The 21,999-nt window shown below is 41.2% G+C and overlaps 1 protein-coding gene across 1 annotated transcript in view; it reads left to right on the plus strand.

The window, feature by feature from the left end:
• The first annotated feature begins 2,138 nt into the window (after positions 1-2,138).
• Positions 2,139-21,999, plus strand: part of LOC135547558 (coiled-coil domain-containing protein 141-like) — a 39,350-nt gene continuing 19,489 nt past the window's right edge. The window contains exons 1-12 of the mRNA XM_064976667.1: positions 2,139-2,685; positions 5,003-5,125; positions 9,732-9,923; positions 12,439-12,547; positions 13,509-13,762; positions 14,161-14,280; positions 14,627-14,833; positions 16,684-16,856; positions 17,195-17,336; positions 19,149-19,268; positions 20,282-20,473; positions 21,224-21,400. Of these exons, the coding sequence (XP_064832739.1) occupies positions 2,581-2,685; positions 5,003-5,125; positions 9,732-9,923; positions 12,439-12,547; positions 13,509-13,762; positions 14,161-14,280; positions 14,627-14,833; positions 16,684-16,856; positions 17,195-17,336; positions 19,149-19,268; positions 20,282-20,473; positions 21,224-21,400 (1,914 nt within the window). The 5' untranslated portion in view covers positions 2,139-2,580. The remainder of the gene's footprint in view (positions 2,686-5,002; positions 5,126-9,731; positions 9,924-12,438; positions 12,548-13,508; positions 13,763-14,160; positions 14,281-14,626; positions 14,834-16,683; positions 16,857-17,194; positions 17,337-19,148; positions 19,269-20,281; positions 20,474-21,223; positions 21,401-21,999) is intronic.

The following is a 21,999-nucleotide window of genomic DNA, read 5'->3' on the forward strand; positions in this document are numbered from 1 at the left end:
AGTCACGTAGAGGGGACACCAATGGAAAAACTTATTCACAGACCTAGAGAAGCAAGATAAAAATCTATCCAGCTATGACAACTCACAGGGTATTTTCCCTTCTATTGGAAGAAAGATAGGCCTACCAATATGATATTCCATGGATGGACTGGTGCCACTGTGGTGTTGTCTGTGTTAGTGATGCACCGATATGACATTTTGGCCTATACCGATATCCAATATTTTCCTTGACAAAAAAGCTGATACTGATATTAAACATTTTAGCGGCCTTTTAAGCATTCTAGTACAGTTAAATAGTTAACACACACATGGACGCAGCGGGTCTAAGGGACTACATCTCAGTGCAAGAGGCGTCACTACAGTCCATGGTTCAAATCCAGGCTGTATCACATCACATGTCCCAGCATTGTCATTGCTAAGAATAATGAAAATGACTGCAGTTTCTACTGGTCATTGCTATCAGGCTGGTTGTATTGGAGCTAGCTAGGTACCAAGCTAAAGCTAACTAGCTACCCCAGAAGTTGCGGTCAAAGAAATGATGCTTTATTATCAGCGCGGTATTGAAAACACATCGTTCATGGCCGTGTTTACTTGTTTGCAGACATTTTTGTACAGCTTTGGCAGTGCTACTGTATCTTTTTTGACACGCACAGACCCAAACGGCGTTCCATAGTATGTATGTCGTGAAGCTAATAGCAGTGACGCTATTACTGTGTAACTCCGGTAGGGCAACATCTGAAAAATAGCTCACTTGGTAGTGTGTACCCGGTGCTCGACCAGTCGGCGAAAGCCAACATCACCCACGACAGAGGAAGGTTGAATGTCAAGGGCAATGAATTCCAGTGTCTTGGCTTTAATGGATTTTGCCTTTGAGTTGTCTCGCTGAAATTTTATTACCCTTTCAAATGACTGCTCAACTTGTTGACTGCTCGATCCACACAGCAGACATTGTGGGCTAGGGTAGGAATGCTGTGCTGCATGTGTAGCGCAAAATATTACATGGCGTCATTACTGGATGGAAATTACAAGTGTAATGGCTGTGCTATAAATGTAGATCCTTCAAACACCCCCAAACAGGGAAACGCATCCCAATCAAAGGTGTTATCACGTGCTCCACTAAGGCAGTTATTTATCTTATAACTTGTCCTTGTGGTAAAAATTATGTGGGTAAAATAAAGCGCAAATTTAAAGTACGTATCTCAGAGCATCGTAGCACCATTAGGTGCAAAAACTCGACTTACCCAGTTGCGGCCCACTTTTTGGAAGCAAACCACTGGATTTCATCTCTGCGTTATATTGGCATCGAGCATGTCACCCTCCCTAGGAGAGGGGGTGACCTTGATCATTTATTGTTAAAATGAGAGGCTGCCTGGATCTTTAATTTAAAGACCCTTGTTCTCTTCGGTCTCAACATAGACTTTGATCTGAAGCCATTATTGTGAATTTGCCATTGTAATTGTTTGTAGACTTATGTAGTCTAAATTGAATCTATGCTAACCATTTGCTTTTTGTATATTGTTCATGTATGTCATTTTAATATTTGTGAATTAACCAATGATATTAGGCCATACTTGGCCATGATTACAGACACCTGTGTGTGTGTCTTTTGACACTATATAAACGAGTCACCCTGCAGTGTTTGTGATTATACCCAGATGAAGACACCTTGCCTGGCGAAGCGTTGGGCATTACATTTTTGCATCTGAGCTCTTAGAGTGTGCGGCTCTCCTTTATTTTCAAGTTTTCCACTCCGCTAGCCAGCACCTCGCCTAAATAGGTGTGCGTTTCTTTTCCTCTAGATTGTCATTACGTCATGTATAGGTATGCACGTCAGCTTTGACATCGGTTTTGCACATCAGTGTTAAACTAGACATCGGTCGACACCGATGTTGGCATTTTTAGCTAATGCCTCCCTCATACACAGACTAGGAATGCACGATATATCGGTGAACATATCGATTCCTATATGTTCACCGATATATCATGCATTCCTAGTCTGTGTATGAGGGAGGCAGGAGAGGATAAAGAGGCAGGAGGCAGGCAGGGAGAGGGGAGGGTTGTGTAGAAAGACCAGAGTGGAGCGGAGCCACCAAACTAGGGGTGTGTCAAATGGCTTCCAGCACAGCACAGTGTGATAATCCTAGTGGATAGTACTATTTTTAACACACTGGCCAGCCGTGTTCTGCACTGTCACCCTGCTCTGTGTCTCCTGCTTGTTGAGCTTCAGGCAGTACGTTGATGCTAGTGGCTCTGATCTGTCGTGCTGTGGCTCGGCTGTGGGACTGGAGGGAGTGGAAGGAGGCTATAACACCGCTGCTGAAACATACACCTTCCGACTGGATTTTTTTTGCGCCTGTTGGATGAGTGGACAGAGGGGTCTCTCTACTGCCGTTTTTTGCTTGGTCACTCTATCTTCAACTGAAATATTGAAGGACTGTTGAGTTTGGAAGCACCCAGAGACTGAAATGAGAGAACAGGACAGAGACTAGGATTTGCAGGATCCAGAGAGAAGAGAGTGGACAGTAGGGGCTGTAAAGCTCATCTTATACTTTATGAAGTTAAGTTTGGACGGGGGAGACAATGTCCAACGAAAGTGACACTGGAGGTCAACCTGCTGCGACAACAACAATCAGCACTATCGCCGTGCAGGCTGGCGATTCTCAGATTATTGTTACTGTGTTCAAGGTACCAAACTCCTAAAATGTTCTTCAGTTGTATCTTTGGGTTGCTTTGGCTGTCTTTAGTTGTCTTTTTAAGCGTATTTCAGTCCTTGAAAAGCCTTATATAAAAGCCATGTATTATTTTTCAGTTTGTTGATATCTCAGGTGAACAGAATAGAAGTGCTTAGATATATGCCGCTCAGAACTCTTCTTTGGCCAGACATGGTCATTCACTCCACAGTGATGGAGATGGAGAAGATCAATCTTTCCAAAGATTTTTAACAGAAATGTTGTCTAATATTACTATAGTGTTATGTCTATATAACAACAAGGACTGGTAATGAATCAGTGCCTGTCAAAATAGATTATGGATCTGTCTGAATCTGATAGACACTGACCTCACAGTGATCATCCATTGATCTCTTTCTTTCCAAAGTGCTGCTGCTATTAAAGGATCTTTCCCAAATGTCACCCTATTCCCTGCATAGTGCACTACTTATGACTACGGGTCCGATCAAAAGTTATGCACTAGCCTACAGTATATAGGGAATATAGCCATTTGAGACAACCAGAGAAAGGCATTTAAAGTTGTCCATGATGTCACAAGCTTGCATAGTCCACATTGTTAAAGCTAGTGTTCTGGGATGTCAATAGCTCTCTCTGTTTGTCCATTATGCTTATAGGACGAGCTCCCAGCCAAACCAGCAGGCTTATCTCAATGCCTCACATACTAACATACTACATCTCAACATGTAGGCAGGGCTTTCCCACAGTGGTGATTATAAGACAACTGGCATTAGGTAGGTCTTTTTTTCAAGTTTATTGTTCTAAGTTATTATTTCCCCACATGGCAGTCAAATACATGGTAAATACATTGGTTGGTTCAAATGTACAAGATATTAGATATGATAAAACACAGAAAGGAGATTGTTTTCAAGTATTAATTAATATTCCTACTAGAGAAGGAAAAGCCTATGTTTTGTTTTCAGAGAGATATGTTTGTTGTCCTCTGTTGTATCCTCAGGCGCCAATTTTGGTCGTGAAGGGGAAAGGGGTAATGGTAACGGTGTTCCCCTGAGTCCCCTTTAAAGTGACTGCCACGGCTGCAATCTAAGGCATGCAATGATTAAAGGGCAAAGCATGCAGAGTAGGAAATAGGCCTAATCTCCACCTCCAGCACCGTCACCGTTACAGTGCCCATGCACAGTCTGTGGCTGTAACCACATAACTAACCGCCGTTGTCATTGACATATGAATTATTGTCTCAGTGAAAGTTTCCTTACATCTGAAACAACAGGCTACTATAATGAGTGTGACACTATGTATAAATCTTGTAATAGTTTAACAGTTGTTGGTGATCCTCACACTGCCTAGTATGAACACTTTGTAGCTGTTACAACCACTGTTGTCATTGACAAATCAATTACTGTATCGTCTTTCCAAATATATACAGGCATTATGTAGTAATACTGTCATATAGGCTACAGCAACAGCTGTTGGTGCTTTTTACGCTCAGGGTGACACTTCCACGAAAAGCTTGGCTTTAAGTTCATGTGTGTCACCCAGAGCGGTACCAGTCATTACATTAAAGGAATACCTCAGTTTAATGGATTGACATTGTCCTGGGATGTGTCCCAAATGGCACCCTATTCTCGATATACTGCACTACTTTTGAACAGGATCCATAGAGCTCTGGTGAAAAGTAGTGCACTATATAGGGAATAGGGTGCCATTTGGGACGCATACCCTAATTGCGTTCCCGGGACAGCACAGTATATTGGAAGACGATATTTCCATACTCTGTTTACACACTGTGAAATTCACAGGAGGACCATGTGGGTGTCCACAGGTATAATATTACACCAACCTGCCCTGCTCTCAGTTGGATCATAAACAACATGTTACATGGCCTTGGCAGGGAAACACAAACAGACCTCGGCTTCCTGCTGGTCTAACTTTGTGTCTTGATACTTAGTATCAAAGATTGTTCCAATGGATACAGACAGGCCATTTACTTCTGAAGTATAGTAATAATTATAAACAGGTTGGTTCAAGCCCTGAATGCTGATTGGCTGATAGCCGTGGTATATCAGTCCGTATACCACGGGTATGACAAAACATTTATTTTTACTGCTCTAATTACGTTGGTAACCAGTAGCAATAAGGGGTCTGTGGTATGTGACCAATATACCATGGCTAAGGGCTGTATCTAAGCACTCCTCATGCATAAGAACAGCTCTTAGCTGTGGTATATTGGCCATATACCACAAACCCCCGACGTGCCGTATTGCTTAAATATGTACTGACAGCAAAAGGGAGAAAACAAACACTGTGTTTTGTAGTGTGAGGCACTGGTGCAGCTGCAGTTGACTGAAGCCAATCCCAACCTGTTGGAGATCGGCAGCAACCAGGATGAAACCAAGAAACTACTGCATGAACACGAGCAGCTCCTGATCAAACTCAAGGTAATCCTCTCATTGGAAATAGATGTCACCACTAAGGGAGTCCTGGGTGGTGCAGTGGTCAAAAGCACTGCACCGCAGTGTAGAGGTGCCACTACAGCCTGGGTTTCAATCCCACCGACCAGGATTCCCTTAGGATGGTGCACAATTGGTCCGGGGTAGGGGAGGGTTTTCTTGGCTCATTGTGCTCTTGTGACAGGGCTGGGCGACTGCAAGCTGACTCTGGTCGTCAGTCAAACGGTGTTTCCTCCGGGTTAAGCAAGCAGTATGCGGCCATGTTTTGGAGGACACATGATTCGACCTTCACCTCTCCTGAGCCCATTGAGCACTTGCAGACATTAGTCAATGGACCTAATTCAGGGAGAAAATGGGGGTAAAAAAAATATGCTTGTGGCCATACCATCCTGAACAGGCCTGTTCAGGGTTGGGCCTGATTGGTACCGGGACAAGAGACCACCTGGGAATACCAGGTGCCGTAAAGAAAAGATGTACATTCTCTGCCTCATTCTCCTTGTAGTATTTCTTCTTCATTCCTATAACTAATATGTCAGCTCAGGTGATGTATACCTACACTATTCTACATTATGTCAACATATAACTACACTATTCTATTATTGATATGTCACTATTTGACGTGTCAACATATAACTACACTATTCTATTATTGATATGTCACTATTTGACATATTCTAATGAAACCATGGTGGGCCATGAGGATGAGCTACCCAATGATAATATTAGTTATATAATGTCACTTATTATTTAAAAACTCAACAGAAGGGGGCGGCAGAGTGAGGAGGGGAGAAAGGACGCGACAGGCAGAGCAGTGACTGTATGCTAGTAGGATAGTACATATATCCAATCATATTTGCTGATAGCGATGTTGTGGCTAGAGTGAAATGCTTTCTGTGGCACACATCAGAGTCAAATACTTTCTGTAGAACAAACTTCATGTCAGGATAAGCAACCGAAATTAATAATTATTGTATGTGTGTTTTATTAAACATAGAGGTGGGAGTAAAATGTAGGCAATAAACATTTCAGAACAACTACTTGTCGAATAAGACATTGGAGAGATGACACATTTTGGCAAAGAGATTTATTTATAGTCTAATACACTTGAAGCAAATTGCCAAACTGAAAACTGCAGACATTACTAGTGCCTCCCCTGCCATCAAACCAACATAAATAATTTAATTAAATACAGCCTAACGTGATCAGAAATCTTAATTAGCAAGCAAGTCGCAGCAGTGAAGAATTGAGTTTGTGCGCGTTCACGTGAGGGATTCTGGAAGGTGGGAGATTTTCGGCACAACACCGGCCTTGTTTGACTATGTCTCGTTGAAACACCGTCAATGCTTTTCTTTTCTCAGAGATGAAACATGAAACTACTTCAGACACTTTCATTGTCTTTGGTGGAATGTTCATAACAGCCTTTTGATTTATATCATTTCCACTCAAAGCTTTCCCCAGGCTTGTTATAGACAATGGCTATTTAGACCCAGGCCATTTATTACTGTTACCACCTAATGTCAGGAGATAGTTATGTCTGAGTGCTGAACATGTTACTCCTTATTTTATACAAGTATGGTATTATTGGCATAAGCATGTGAACAATTTATATTATTAATGTAAACGTTCCAGTAGCATAGCGGTTAAGAGCGTTGGGCCAGCAACCGGAATGTCACTGGTTTGAGCAAGACACTTACACCTAAGCTCCTGTAGGTAGCTCTGGATAAGAGCGTCTGCTAAATTAGTAAAATGTCATTTTCCATTAAGACATCAGAGTAACTACAGATTTAAACCACTGAACAACCTCTAATTAAAGAGAGGTTCTATCACAAAAACAATCCAAAAAAGATTTGCATCCAAATGTACCGTGTCCTTGGTTTATCCACGGCTTTTAATTCAGCTTACTAGCAGAAATCACATAGCAAGGCTTTGAACATTTCAAATGTGTATCTTGCAATAGTGCAATTGAACAAAATGTCAATGAATCGCTCCATTAACAATGTTGATTTACATGCAAGTATATGGTAATTTTATGTTTTTTAAACAACGGGTCCTCATCAGAGAATGTCAGTATTGTACTCAATGACCGTGTATTATACAGTGACCTCCAAAAGTATTGGGACAGTGACACATTTCTTTTTATTGTTTTGGCTCTGTACTCCAGCGCTTTGGATTTGAATTGATACAGTAACTATGAGGTGACCGTGCAGACAGACTTTTATTGTAAATGTAAATAGAATATGTTTCTAAACACTTCTACATTAATGTGAATGCTACTGTTATTACGGCTCGTCCTGAATGAATCAGGAATAATGATGAGTGATAAATAATATAATAATAATATATCCCATTTAGCAGACGCTTTTGTCCAAGAATGCTAACCTCTCACCATTACAATAACGGGGGGGCCACTACCCCCAAGACATGCTTTCACCATTACAATAACAGGGGAGGTTAGCATTTTATATCATACCCCCAAGACATGCTCACCAGTGGGAGGTTAGCATTCCATATCATACCCCCAAGACATGCTAACCTCTCACCATTACAATAACAGGGGAGGTTAGCATTTTATATCATACCCCCAAGACATGCCATCACCATTACAATAACAGGGGAGGTTAGCATTTTATATCATACCCCCAAGACATGCTAGCCTCACCATTACAGGACTTGTAGCATGTTATGAGTTACATGCTAACCTCTCACCATTACAATAAAATATCATATCCCCCAAGACATGCTAACCTCTCACCATTACAATAACAGGGGAGGTTAGCATGTTATATCATACCCCCAAGACATGCTAACCTCTCACCATTACAATAACAGGGGAGGTTAGCATTTTATATCATACCCCCAAGATAGCACATGCTAACCTCTCACCATTACAATAACAGGGAGGTTAGCATTCCATATCATACCCCCAAGACATGCTAACCTCTCACCATTACAATAACACCCCCAAGGGGAGGTTAGCATTTTATATCATACCCCCAAGACATGCTAACCTCTCACCATTACAATAACAGGGGAGGTTAGCATTCCATATCATATCCCCCAAGACATGCTAACCTCTCACCATTACAATAACAGGGAGGTTAGCATTTTATATCATACCCCCAAGACATGCTAACCTCTCACCATTACAATAACAGGGAGGTTAGCATTTTATATCATACCCCAAGACATGCTAACCTCTCACCATTACAATAACAGGGAGGTTAGCATTTTATATCATACCCCAAGACATGCTAACCTCTCACCATTACAATAACAGGGGAGGTTAGCATTTTATATCATACCCCCAAGACATGCTAACCTCTCACCATTACAATAACAGGGGAGGTTAGCATTTTATATCATACCCCCAAGACATGCTAACCTCTCACCATTACAATAACAGGGGAGGTTAGACATTTCACCATTATCATAGCATTCCCAAGACATGCTAACCTCTCACCATTACAATAACAGGGAGTTAGCATTCCATATCATACCCCCAAGACATTTTCACCATTATCAGGTTAGCATTCCCCCAAGACATGCTAACCCTCATTACACCATTACAATAACCAAGGCTAACCTCTCACCATTACAATAACAGGGGAGGTTAGCATTTTATATCATACCCCCAAGACATGCTAACCTCTCACCATTACAATAACAGGGGAGGTTAGCATTTTATATCATACCCCCAAGACATGCTAACCTCTCACCATTACAATAACAGGGGAGGTTAGCATTTTATATCATACCCCAAGACATGCTAACCTCTCACCATTATAATAACAGGGGATATTTGTTTTGTGGGTATGATATATATGCCTCAGTAAATGTATCATTCATCATTATTCACGATTCATTCAGAATGATCCGTAATCATGGTAGGATCCACATGAATGTAGAAGTGTTTAGAAGCATATTGTATTCAATAAAAGTGACTCCAAACTGACACAATTCATGAAATTCCATTCATTTCTATTGGGCACAAAATAATCGGAAACACAATCAAAATAAACAGAAAATGCATCCAACAAATTTGTAGAGTCACAAGCTTGATATAGTAATTGCATGCTATGAATATTGGACCAAATACTTAACTTTTTACTGATTTAGTACAGAAGTGAATTTGTTTCAAAATGTTTGGTCCCCTAAAATGGGGGGACATGACACAAAAAGTAAAAAATGGTTCACCCGATATGGATGAAAATACCCTTAAATGAAAGCTGACAATCTCACATAATCATTGTATCATAAAATCCGAAGTGATGGGGTACAGAACCAAAACAACAAAAAATGTGTCACTGTCCCAATACTTTTGGAGCTCACTATATGTACATATTGGTGCCAGCCTATTGTAAGGCAGTGTGCTAATAAGAATGTAGCCGGCAAAAAAAGCCGGTCCATTTACAATGTTGATTTGCATGCAAGTATATGGTAATGCAACAATGTTTAATAAGGCAGTGCTCTAAACAGAAGGCCTCCTCTGTGTCAGAAGCACGAGTGGAAATCCAAAAAATGAGGCCTGTATAATGCAGAGAAGATACTTGAATGAACTAGGTACAGTATATTTTAGAGACTTCTCTCTTTCCAGAAACATGAGGCAGGCGTGTGGGCCTTGCTGGAGGAGGCAGACAGGACGGCAGAGGAGAAGGAAGATGAAGGGGAGGTGTATGAGGCCATGGCTGTCTCTCTGAGCGACGCCTGGAGAACCATGATCTCACTGCTAGAGAAGCGCCGGTCACTGCTACACCTGGCCTCAGAGTTCTTCGACAGGGCTCTTGAGGTAGGTAGGCTAACAGAAAGGAGATGTTATAGCTACATAGACCATACATAGATACTGAGCTCACTGCTAGAGAAGTGCTGATCACTGCTACAACTGGCCTCGAGTTCTTTGACGGGGCACTTGATGCATTAGCCAGGCTAATAAATAGACTGTTATAGCTACACTATAGCTACATAGAACCCACATGGAGCATACATAGACCAGACATAGACCCTAACAGATCAGAGCTGTTTTTCAGTTCATGTACATGTAGGCTATGCCACAAGGGTTTTCATTGTACTAAGCCTGTTAGAAAGTGGAATTTCAACCAGTTCTGTTGTTCTGAAATGGAAATATGAAATGGCATGATAGCTATCAACACAGAATCCAGTGTTGTTGTTTTGTTATTACTTTGTTGTTACAGTGCGTCTGTTTCCTCCTCTGAAGTTTGCTTCAAAAGACAAAAGAAAACAGCTCATTGTTTTATCAGCTTTGTTACCATTTGTGTCTACGTACTGGAAAATAAAGATATATGTTTTTTTCCACTAGATAACATTGTAACTGAGAAGGGTCCGTTTGTACTGCAGTTAGATATGAGGGGAATTTACTGCCAATGTGTCACAATGGTGCAGTTTCCATGCCATCAGTCCACAGACAGTGCCTCAGAACAAGAGCGTTGCGTTTTGTGATATTGTAGGCCTATGTGCTGTAATTTAACCAGGCTCATTTAACGGCTGACCACCCTGGGTGCTGCCACACAAAGCAGACACATTAGAGTTGGTGTGATGATTATGAAACATGATGAGAGGAAGTGTGAAAGATAAAGGAAGCAGATGGTTCCCCCTGGATAACCTCACTGTGGATGTGACTGAGAATTAAACAAATAGCAGAACTGTTTGTACTGTCTGTCCTTTTACATGTTTCATCACTGACCAAACAGTGTTCCTTTTTCAATGTTTTACTTCTTTATTAAATCTATTGTGAATGTATGAAGCCTCTGGAGATCACCATGAATAAATGTGCAAACCCAGAGCACATTCTAGGATCAATTACACTGTTGTCTAACTATGCAGATAGATTAATGCTGTCTTCCTCCAACTCCTTCACTGTTGTCTATCTATACAGATAGATTAATGCTGTCCTCCTCCAACTCCTTCACTGTTGTCTATCTATACAGATAGATTAATGCTGTCCTTCCAATCCTTCACTGTCTATCTATACCCACCTCCAACTCCTTCACTGTTGTCTATCTATACAGATAGATTAATGCTGTCTTCCTCCACCTCCTTCACTGTTGTCTATCTATACAGATAGATTAATGCTGTCTTCCTCCACCTCCTTCACTGTTGTCTATCTATGCAGATAGATTAATGCTGTCTTCCTCCACCTCCTTCACTGTTGTCTATCTATGCAGATAGATTAATGCTGTCTTCCTCCACCTCCTTCACTGTTGTCTAACTATGCAGATAGATTAATGCTGTCTTCCTCCACCTCCTTCACTGTTGTCTATCTATGCAGATAGATTAATGCTGTCTTCCTCCACCTCCTTCACTGTTGTCTATCTATACAGATAGATTAATGCTGTCTTCCTCCACCTCCTTCACTGTTGTCTCACAGATAGATTTGTCTTCCTCCACCTCCTTCACTGTTGTCTATCTATACAGATAGATTAATGCTGTCTTCCTCCAACTCCTTCACTGTTGTCTAACTATACAGATAGATTAATGCTGTCTTCCTTCACCTAACTATACCTCCTTCTCCTTCTCCTTCACTGTTGTCTAACTATACAGATAGATTAATGCTGTCTAACTGTTGTCTAACTACAGATAGATTAATGCTGTCTTCCTCCACCTCCTTCACTGTTGTCTAACTATACAGATAGATTAATGCTGTCTTCCTCCACCTCCTTCACTGTTGTCTAACTATGCAGATAGATTAATGCTGTCTTCCTCCACCTCCTTCACTGTTGTCTAACTATACATATAGATTAATGCTGTCTTCCTCCTTCTCCTTCACTGTTGTCTAACTATACATATAGATTAATGCTATCTTCCTCCACCTCCTTCACTGTTATCTAACTATACAGATAGATTAATGCTGTCTTCCTCCTTCTCCTTCACTGTTGTCTAACTATACAGATAGATTAATGCTGTCTTCCTCCTTCTCCTTCACTGTTGTCTAACTATACAGATAGATTAATGCTGTCTTCCCCCACCTCCTTCACTGTTGTCTAACTATACATATAGATTAATGCTGTCTTCCTCCACCTCCTTCACTGTTGTCTAACTATACATATAGATTAATGCTGTCTTCCTCCACCTCCTTCACTGTTGTCTAACTATACATATAGATTAATGCTGTCTTCCTCCACCTCCTTCACTGTTGTCTAACTATACATATAGATTAATGCTGTCTTCCTCCACCTCCTTCACTGTTGTCTAACTATACATATAGATTAATGCTGTCTTCCTCCAACTCCTTCACTGTTGTCTTACTATACAGATAGATTAATGCTGTCTTCCTCCACCTCCTTCAGTTTGCTATCAGAATAGACGAGGCAGAAGAGTTCCAGAGCAGAGAGCAGGAGCTGGGAGATGTGGAGTGTCTGAAAGAACTGCTCATGAAACACAGCGTTATGAAGAGAGGTGGGTATTATGTTGATACACCTATAGTACAGCCTCCCTTGGATAAATTCTGTATTTATTCCCTTTGGCAAATCCCCTTAGAGTAATGACTTCTGGGTCACTGTTCCAGATGTCTGGTAGATAATACACAACCTCAGTCTGAACCTGACAGTCATTCAGTTCACCTCTGCTCTCCCTTGAGTGAATCATTCTCCTCTTAAAGTTCCTGAAATTGGATGATTTTACCCTTCCTTTCAGTCTCCTAGGCACTGAGATGTAATGAAGAGATATGATATCTGTCAGATGTGAGAATGAGTGGGCTTCATGTTATATCAACAGCACAATAAACTAAAAGCTAGCTGGTTGAGGCTGCTGAAGGAGAAAGGGACCATGATATCATATGACATCGTGATGGAAATATAAACAACAAGTACTCTCATTCTCATGATAATATTTGATGAGAGATTACACTGCAGTGTGAGATACAGTACCTTACATACTATACAAATTGGATGGCTGTATTTACACGACCCAAAGCTGGATTCATTCATTAATTATTTGTGTTTTGGCACGTATCTTTTGCAAATGAAAAAAGAGATTCTGCACATTACAATCTATGATCCCATGTGGTATGTTGGTGATAACGTTTTGACTACTTAGGTTTTCATCTGGTCTTTATTGTTTTGATTTCCAGCACCTCCTCAAAGATGTTGTATGTGCACATGTAATCATCTTTTCTTATTCTGGCCTATATCTGTCCCTCGGGTCTACTGGAGAAGTCAATGCTGGTTCTAAACAAGAGAGTCTTTTTAATGAGAAACTTGTCAATGGTATCACATAATTCAGATTTTTGCTGCTATTGGCACTGGCTATGTAATGCCTCCAAGTAATAGTAAATAAACCTCTCCCTCTTACTCTATTGCTTTCTTGCTCTCTCTCTCCTCTGTCGTTGACACCTCCCCCTCCCTCTCTCTTTCCCCAGGCCTCCTGGAGAAGTCAATGTTCGTTCTGAACAAGAGTCGTGATCTTCTAGACTTCCTGAGAGAGTTCCAGACTGAGGATGGTCTTCGGAGGAGTGAGGCGCTGAGAGGGGCTGACAGCAGCTATGGCCGGGTGGAAAGTCTGATGGAGATACTGCAGGACAGGAGGAGACAGGTTGATCAACACATGAAGCAGCAGCTCATTGACCTGGAAGTGATCCTTAACATCTACCAATGGGATCGCCAGGAACAGGAAGTGAGTCACAAACTGTCAGGAAATGTCTATCTAAGATCAATCCGTGTTAGAAATCTCCTTTTGACTTTAAACTTTCACCTATCTCAGGGATGGGCAACTTTGATGGGAGTGGGGCCAAAAAGAAATCTGAACACATCATGAGTTGCCTGCACCCATGTAGAGTAGAAACAAATGGTCTACCTAGAAATATATAATACCTTCTGGCTTGTTGAGCCATATGGGGTCATGTGTTAAGATGATGGAAGTACAGATGCCTCTGGGTTTAATATCTACTGCTTAGTGTAAGGCAGAGCAGTCATGCAGCATAAAACTCTTCCTTTGAAATCATTTACATAAGTACCCAAGTATAAATGCAGTAATGTCCTGACTGCAGTTATAATGTCTGGTATTTTATTCAGGTAACCCACTGGTTCAAAAACAAAGCTGACTTGTACTTTGAAAAAGATCATTTGGGCTCAGCTCTCACAGAAAATGAAGAGCTCCTTCAGGAATACAAAGAGTTTGAAGAGAAAGCCAAGGTATGATACTTTAAATATGAATACACTTTGGGACATATTTGCCAAGTGATTGACTGACATTTTCAACAGTTAACAAAGCTATAACAAGCTTTTATTAGGAGATGTCCAATTTTACTGTTAATGTGTGAGTATTATAATACTAGGGCCATGAGCATGACATCTAGGTGACTTTAGTATAGATCTACAGCCAATCTAATATTGTGTGTGTGTGTGTGTGTGTGTGTGTGTGTGTGTGTGTGTGTGTGTGTGTGTGTGTGTGTGTGTGTGTGTGTGTGTGTGTGTGTGTGTGTGTGTGTGTGTGTGTGTGTGTGTGTGTGTGTGTGCATGCTTGCGTCCTGTTCTGCAGGACTGGAGTGTGTTGGTGGAGAAGCTGCTAGCCCAAGCTTCAGAGCTGCAAGTGGGAGAAGCAGAGGGCTGTGCTGAGGCTGAGACGGGCCATGTCTCTGAGAGAAGTGTGGCTCTCAAAGCCTTGCACAATCACTTCTGGAACCTCATGATGGGCCGGCTGGCACAGCTACAGGAGAGCAATTCCTTCTTCAGCAGCGCTAACAAGGTACAGACACAACTGACTACTATACAACCCCCCCCCCTTAGGAGAGTAGGTACTGCATTAGCAGTTGAAGGTAGCTAGTGTAACTATACATATCACCTACAGGAGAGCAACGGCTTCTTTAACAGTGGCAACAAGGTACAGTACCTTCTCTACATGTTTTATGGCCATAGATTATCAGGGCCACCAAGGTAATTGCTGATTAGTGGTCCTAGAGGTAAAACTGTTCTATATCTATGCTTGTGTACATGTAACCTTCAGGAGAGAAATGGCTTCAGTGTCATCAAGATAGTCTCTGTAACCTTCTTAAGCACTGCCAATAAGGTACGCTATAACAAAGAAATGGAGGCTAAACTTGTAGGATATAGTCAGACCATCCAAACATGTCTGGGCAGGAAGATTAAAACAACGCAAACAATTCTGCTACTTTCAACGCGTTACAGTTTCACACAACCTATCCTGGACCTCTTTTTTTAGCAGTGCCATCAGGTACCTAGTGTAGCTACTGTAGGCTTGTAATACATATCACCTTCAGGAAAGCCTTCTTTAGCAGTGCCATCAGGTACCTAGTGTAGCTACTGTAGGCTTGTAATACATATCACCTTCAGGAAAGCCTTCTTTAACAGTGCCATCAGGTACCTAGTGTAGCTACTGTAGGCTTGTAATACATATCACCTTCAGGAAAGCCTTCTTTAGCAGTGCCATCAGGTACCTAGTGTAGCTACTGTAGGCTTGTAATACATATCACCTTCAGGAAAGCCTTCTTTAGCAGTGCCATCAGGTACCTTTAGCTACAGTGCCATCAGGTACCTAGTGTAGCTACTGTAGGCTTGTAATACATATCACCTTCAGGAAAGCCTTCTTTAGCAGTGCCATCAGGTACCTAGTGTAGCTACTGTGGGCTTGTAATACATATCACCTTCAGGAAAGCCTTCTTTAGCAGTGCCATCAGGTACCTAGTGTAGCTACTGTAGGCTTGTAATACATATCACCTTCAGGAAAGCCTTCTTTAGCAGTGCCATCAGGTACCTAGTGTAGCTACTGTAGGCTTGTAATACATATCACCTTCAGGAAAGCCTTCTTTAGCAGTGCCATCAGGTACCTAGTGTAGCTACTGTAGGCTTGTAATACATATCACCTTCAGGAAAGCCTTCTTTAGCAGTGCCATCAGGTACCTAGTGTAGCTACTGTGGGCTTGTAATACATATCACCTTCAGGAAAGCCTTCTTTAGCAGTGCCATCAGGTACCTAGTGTAGCTACTGTAGGCTTGTAATACATATCACCTTCAGGAAAGCCTTCTTTAGCAGTGCCATCAGGTACCTAGTGTAGCTACTGTAGGCTTGTAATACATATCACCTTCAGGAAAGCCTTCTTTAGCAGTGCCATCAGGTACCTAGTGTAGCTACTGTGGGCTTGTAATACATATCACCTTCAGGAAAGCCTTCTTTAGCAGTGCCATCAGGTACCTAGTGTAGCTACTGTGGGCTTGTAATACATATCACCTTCAGGAAAGCCTTCTTTAGCAGTGCCAACAAGGTAGCTTCTATACATGTAATATCATGTGCCCGACAAATTTGTGATGAGTAATTATTATTGCAGTACTAAGTGCTTACAACTGTATTTGAGGTACTCTACACAAGACTAGGGAACGAGTGACATTAATTTGATTTGAACATGGTGCCCTCTAGTGGACAACAAGGACATACTATTTGTGCCATCTACCGCATCATGAATTGTGACTGTTATTATAAGAGCAATATTACATTTATTCAGGACTTCTGCTGAACCATCTATCATGTTTACATGAGTACTTAATGCATATTGTCCTATCCTCTCATTCCTGTTTTGTCAGGCTTTTGAGGTCCTGGGAACTGTTGAGAGTAAACTTAAGGGGTTGAAGACCCAGACACTATGGTTGCCTGAGTTGGCCAAAAAGCACGAGGACCTGTTGCGAAGCATCAAAGAGTCAGCCAATGACCCTCTACAGAGAGGGCAGCTCATACTACAGAAGGCCAAACCACAGAGGTAAGGAGGGAATATGGCATCAATATTAGGACATCCTTAGTCCTCAGACTCAAAACCTCACCCCCACCCTCGTCAAGTTTAAAACCTGCTGTGGTCAAGAATCACCACAGACTGCTTATCACTGGTGTAGCAAAACAGAGATTTTGAGTAACATGTGATTTCAATAGTAAAGATGTCACTGCTATCACTGTATTATGAAATCAAATATGCTTGTTATATCCAATGCAGTGTGTTCAAACTAGGCCTTTATATTAATAGATTGATGGATCAAGACTGCAGATAATATGATTACTACATGGACTATTTCACAGCAGATATGCCTCTTACTATATTTCTAGTACCCAAGTAGAAGGCGTGAAAAGGATGCTGGGATATGTCAGAGACCGGGTTGATGCTCTAAGTCAGGAGTGCCATGCTCACCAAGCACTGGCAGCCAAGAGACAGCAGCTGGTGTCCCAATGTGAAGACCTCATAGACAAGGTAAATCAAATCAAATAAAATGTTATTTGTCACATACACACGGTTAGCAGATGTTAATGCGAGTGTAGCGAAATGCTTGTGTTTCTCGTTCCGACCATGCAGTAATATCTAACAAGTAATCTAACCTAACAATTTCACAACAAGGTACACACAAGCCTTACGATTTGTTCCAATTGGCACCCTATTCCCTTTATAGCACCCTATTCCCACAATATAGGAAATCGGGTGCCATTTGGGACAAACCCGTAGCTATATTTTTATTGAATTATGTTATATTATGCCTTTGAGCTGCCGAAATGAATAGTGCCCATACGCCGTACCGGTAAACATGAGACTATCACAATAATTTAAACGAAGATGACAACAAAACTGTAGGCTATTACACTATTTGATCAATTTCACATGTCAGTCACATGAAAAATTTGTGAATGGACTTGAAAATGTGTGGAATACTCTCCAAAATGCAGTGTGGGTCAACAATAAAGTGACAATTCGCAAAGGTAGAGATGAGTGGCCAAGACAGAGAGGCGCTCAGACAGCAGTGGACACATACATTCATGTTCATTAGGCTGTACATCAAGTTTTTAATATTTTTATTTTATTTTATTTTTGTACTTTATTGTGCTTAATAGCCAGTGTGTATTATTTTTAACATACTATTAAAATAATATAGCTTACTTTTATTTACTAGGCAAGTCAGTAAAGAACAAATTCATATTTTCAATGACAGCCTAGGAACAGTGGGATACTGGCCTTGTCCAGGGGCCGAACAACATATTTTTACCTTGCAACTCTTTCAGTTACTAGTCCAACACTCTAACCACTAGGCTACCTGGGAAATTGTTTACGACTTGCTATCTATCCCATAAACACATCAACAAAAATATATTTTTATCTTCTGTGGTTTGGTAACTTCCTGTTCTTCAACCGACTCTGACTGGACTGAAGAAGACGCACGGAGCCTTCAACTGCAAAGGGGCATTGTGATTCCACTCCGTTGTGGACGGTCCCCATACAAATGAATGTCATCCACCGTAACTTAACAGAGTGCTTATGGTTAATGTGAATGAGGCATTATTATGAATGTAGTTATTAATGCATGACAGTCACTGAACGTCATTGATTACACATTTGGTGTTTTGTAACAGATGTCTCTTCCCATTCGTCAACTGGCGGGTGCACAGTGCACTGTATGGATGTGGGACAGGGGGAATTATTTTAGTGGACGAATGTGCGCAGGTAGCCTGGTTTACACAGGAGCCTTGCAATGTGATTGTTTGACAATCAAATGGTTTTGTTTATGCCACATTAAAAGGTTTGCCTAATACATTTTAAAAGTAAAACACCAAATCTGTAGTATTAGGCCCACAGAGATGCTATTAAATGAATAGGGCTTCTTAATATGTCTCACTGGGCTAGATTCAGAGTTGAGGTAAGCATGTGCAAATTTAGACTTTTGAATAATATAAGGTGCATAAAAGCAGTATATTACATTTAACAGGCACATTCATCCAAAGTAACTTATAGTCATGCGTGCATACATTTTACACATGGATGGTCCCAGGAATTGAACCCACTACCCTGGTGTTAACAAGCACCATGCTTTACCAACTGAGCTACAAAGGACCAGTTAAACATATCTAAAGTCAGATTACAGCCCATTCTCACACGTGTAGTAAGGCTAGTTGACAGTCTACGATCAACTGCTAATACTTTCACGTGTGTGTAAATGTCCATGTATTTCAGTTGACTGCATTTGACTGAATTGTGGAACTAATAAAGTAAAGTAAAAGTCATGTGTTTCTGTCCCAGATCTCGGTGTGGTTAAAGAACAGCAACTGTGTCCTCTCCAACAACACTGAGCCAGGCTCCCTGCTCTCTCAGTCTGAAGACATGCTCAACAAACACCTGGAACTCTCCTCACAGACACAGGTAGAGTCAGGAATATCACCTGTAGACTTACTCAACCTTATTCAAATGTATGACCCCTTTGTTTGTTTACCCAGCTCTTATACAAAGGTTGGGTCACTTTCATTTCAGGAATCTCAGTTTACTTCCTGAATGTTGTTTTCAAATAGACCTAACCCTGTCTTGCACTGTACTGAAGTATACACACTACATGACCAAAAGTATGTGGACACCTGCTAGTGGAACATCTCATTCAAAAATCATGGGCATTATTATGGTGTTGGTCCCCCCTTTGCTGCTATAACAGCCTCCACTCCACTTCTGGGAAGGCTTTCAACTAGATCTTGGAACATTGCTGCGGGGACTTGCTTCCGATCAGCCACAAGCATTAGTGAGGTCAAGCACTGATGTTCGGCGATTAGGCCTGGCTCGCAGTAGGCATTCCAATTCATCCCAAAGATGTTCGATGGGGTTGAGGTCAGAGCTTTGTGCAGGCCAGTCAAGTTCTTCCATACCGATCTCAACAAACCATTTCTGTATGGACCTCGCTTTGTGCACGGGGGCATTGTCATGCTGAGACAGGAAAAGGCCTTCCCCAAACTGTTAACCACAAAGTTGGAAGTAAATAATCATCTAGAATGTAATTGTATGCTGTAGTGTTAAGATGTCCCTTCACTGGAGCTAAGGGGCCTAGCCCGAACCATGAAAAATAGCCCCAGAACATTATTCCTCCTCCACCAAACTTTACAGTTGGCACTATGCATTTGGGCAGGTAGCATTCTTTTGGCATCCGCCCAACTCAAATTCATCCGTCAGACTGCCAAATGGTGAAGTGTGATTTATCACTCCAGAGAACACGTTTCCACTGCTCCAGAGTCCAATGGCGGCGAGCTTTACATAACTCCAGCCGACACTTGGCATTGTGCATGGTGATCTTAGACTTAAGTGCGGCTGCTCACAAATTTAAAGTGGTGTCTACATACTTTTGTGTATATATAGAGTATGTGTTTTCTCAACCCGGGCCATTTGTTTTTCAGCAAACAGCCAGTGAGGCAGAGGCCATGACAGAGCTGATAAAGGAACTGAGAACACTGGGGTATCCTGAAGCCGCTGAGTTTTCCAACAAAGCATCACTTCTAGAGGAGGAGCTGAAGACAGTCACCAGGAACATCACATCTCGCATCGAGAATATCCAACCATACGTGGGCTTCTTGCGAATAGCAGAGGAGGTTATTTTCTCTTATCATTTCATGAAACTTAGGAAGGATATGTTTGTTAAATATCTGTATAGTTTGGTAGAGTGGTGTCTGACTAAATATTGTTACATAGTTATGTAGTGTACATTAAACTTTTATGTATTTCATTCATATTATGTTGAAAGCACAGGTGATTTAACTGAAATGTGTCAATAAACAAAATGGAAATCAATCTGAAATGCAATGTTGGGGAAGCCACTCTGAAAATATAATTTACCGAGCTGCCAGTTACTTAACCCTAGAAGAAGTTAAGCTCGGCTAAAGTTACTCTTAATAAGAAAAATATAGTTCAAACTACTTAATGAAAAACTATCATATGTAAATCTCAAATGTCATAGATGACAAATTGCAAGAACAGATCACTTTGGGATCATATGTTAACAAAATGTGTAATTTAGCCTATTAAACACAAAAACAATGTTTCAAGTGAGAATCAGGCAGGTCGGATGCCGTAAAAGAAAGTAAACGATTACTTTCTTTACCCATATTTTAATTTCCTTTTGCAAGAAGAGTAATGTTGAGTTCCAGTAGTTAGCTGCACAACTACATGGCAAAAAAAATAATGAACTACTGAAAACACTACCTAGATTTGAATTTAGTTCAACTACCACCAAGCTTCTGCAAAAAGTAGTTAAATTACTAGTTGAACTACTTGTAGTTCACTACTCCACAACACTGCTGAAATGTAATATTCTGAAATGTGTGACTCCTATGTTTGTTCAGGTGGAGGAACAGATGCAGAGTCTACATGAAAGCTATAACAGGAAGCAAGAGGAGGAGGAGAATGAGGAGAGTTTAGTCACTTCTAAGGAGATAGCTGACGCTAAGTGGCAGTCCATGTTGGAACGCTTCCTCACCATGCTGGACCTGGGAAACAACTACATCAACTTCTCAAACATGGTGAGAGACATTATTAAACCTCAACCCCTCCATGCACTGTTATCCAGGTTAACATTGCTAACGTTGAGCCTTCCTATAAGCCATTGCTTTTCTGCCTGCACATAATAATAATACATTTTATTTTAAGCGCTTTTCAAGACACCCCAAATCACTTTACAAGATAATCAGCAGGATAAAAAGCAACAATATCACACATTTAAATAAGTAAGTAAAGTATATAAAAAGTACACCAAATATTTGTATTATTTATTTTACTAGGCAAGTCAGTTATGAACAAATTCTTATTTTCAATGACAGCTTAGGAACAGTGGGCTAACTGCCTGTTCAGGGACAGAACGACAGATTTGTACCTTGTCAACTCTGGGGTTTGAACTTGCAACCTTCCGATTACTAGTCCAACGCTCTAACCACTAGGCGACCCTGCCTCCCTGAAACATAAGGATAGAATAACCATGGACATCACTAAACATAATGACAGACTAATGCAGTGAACTAAACAGGGTTTCAGCAGTGGAGTTAGTTAGAGAGGGTCTGAGTCGTGAGATCTTTTTTAGGTGGAAGAAGGCTGACTTTGTGATGTTTTGGATTTTGTGTCCATT

This window comes from Oncorhynchus masou, chromosome 10, assembly GCF_036934945.1.
Source record: "Oncorhynchus masou masou isolate Uvic2021 chromosome 10, UVic_Omas_1.1, whole genome shotgun sequence".
Lineage (NCBI taxonomy): Eukaryota > Metazoa > Chordata > Actinopteri > Salmoniformes > Salmonidae > Oncorhynchus > Oncorhynchus masou.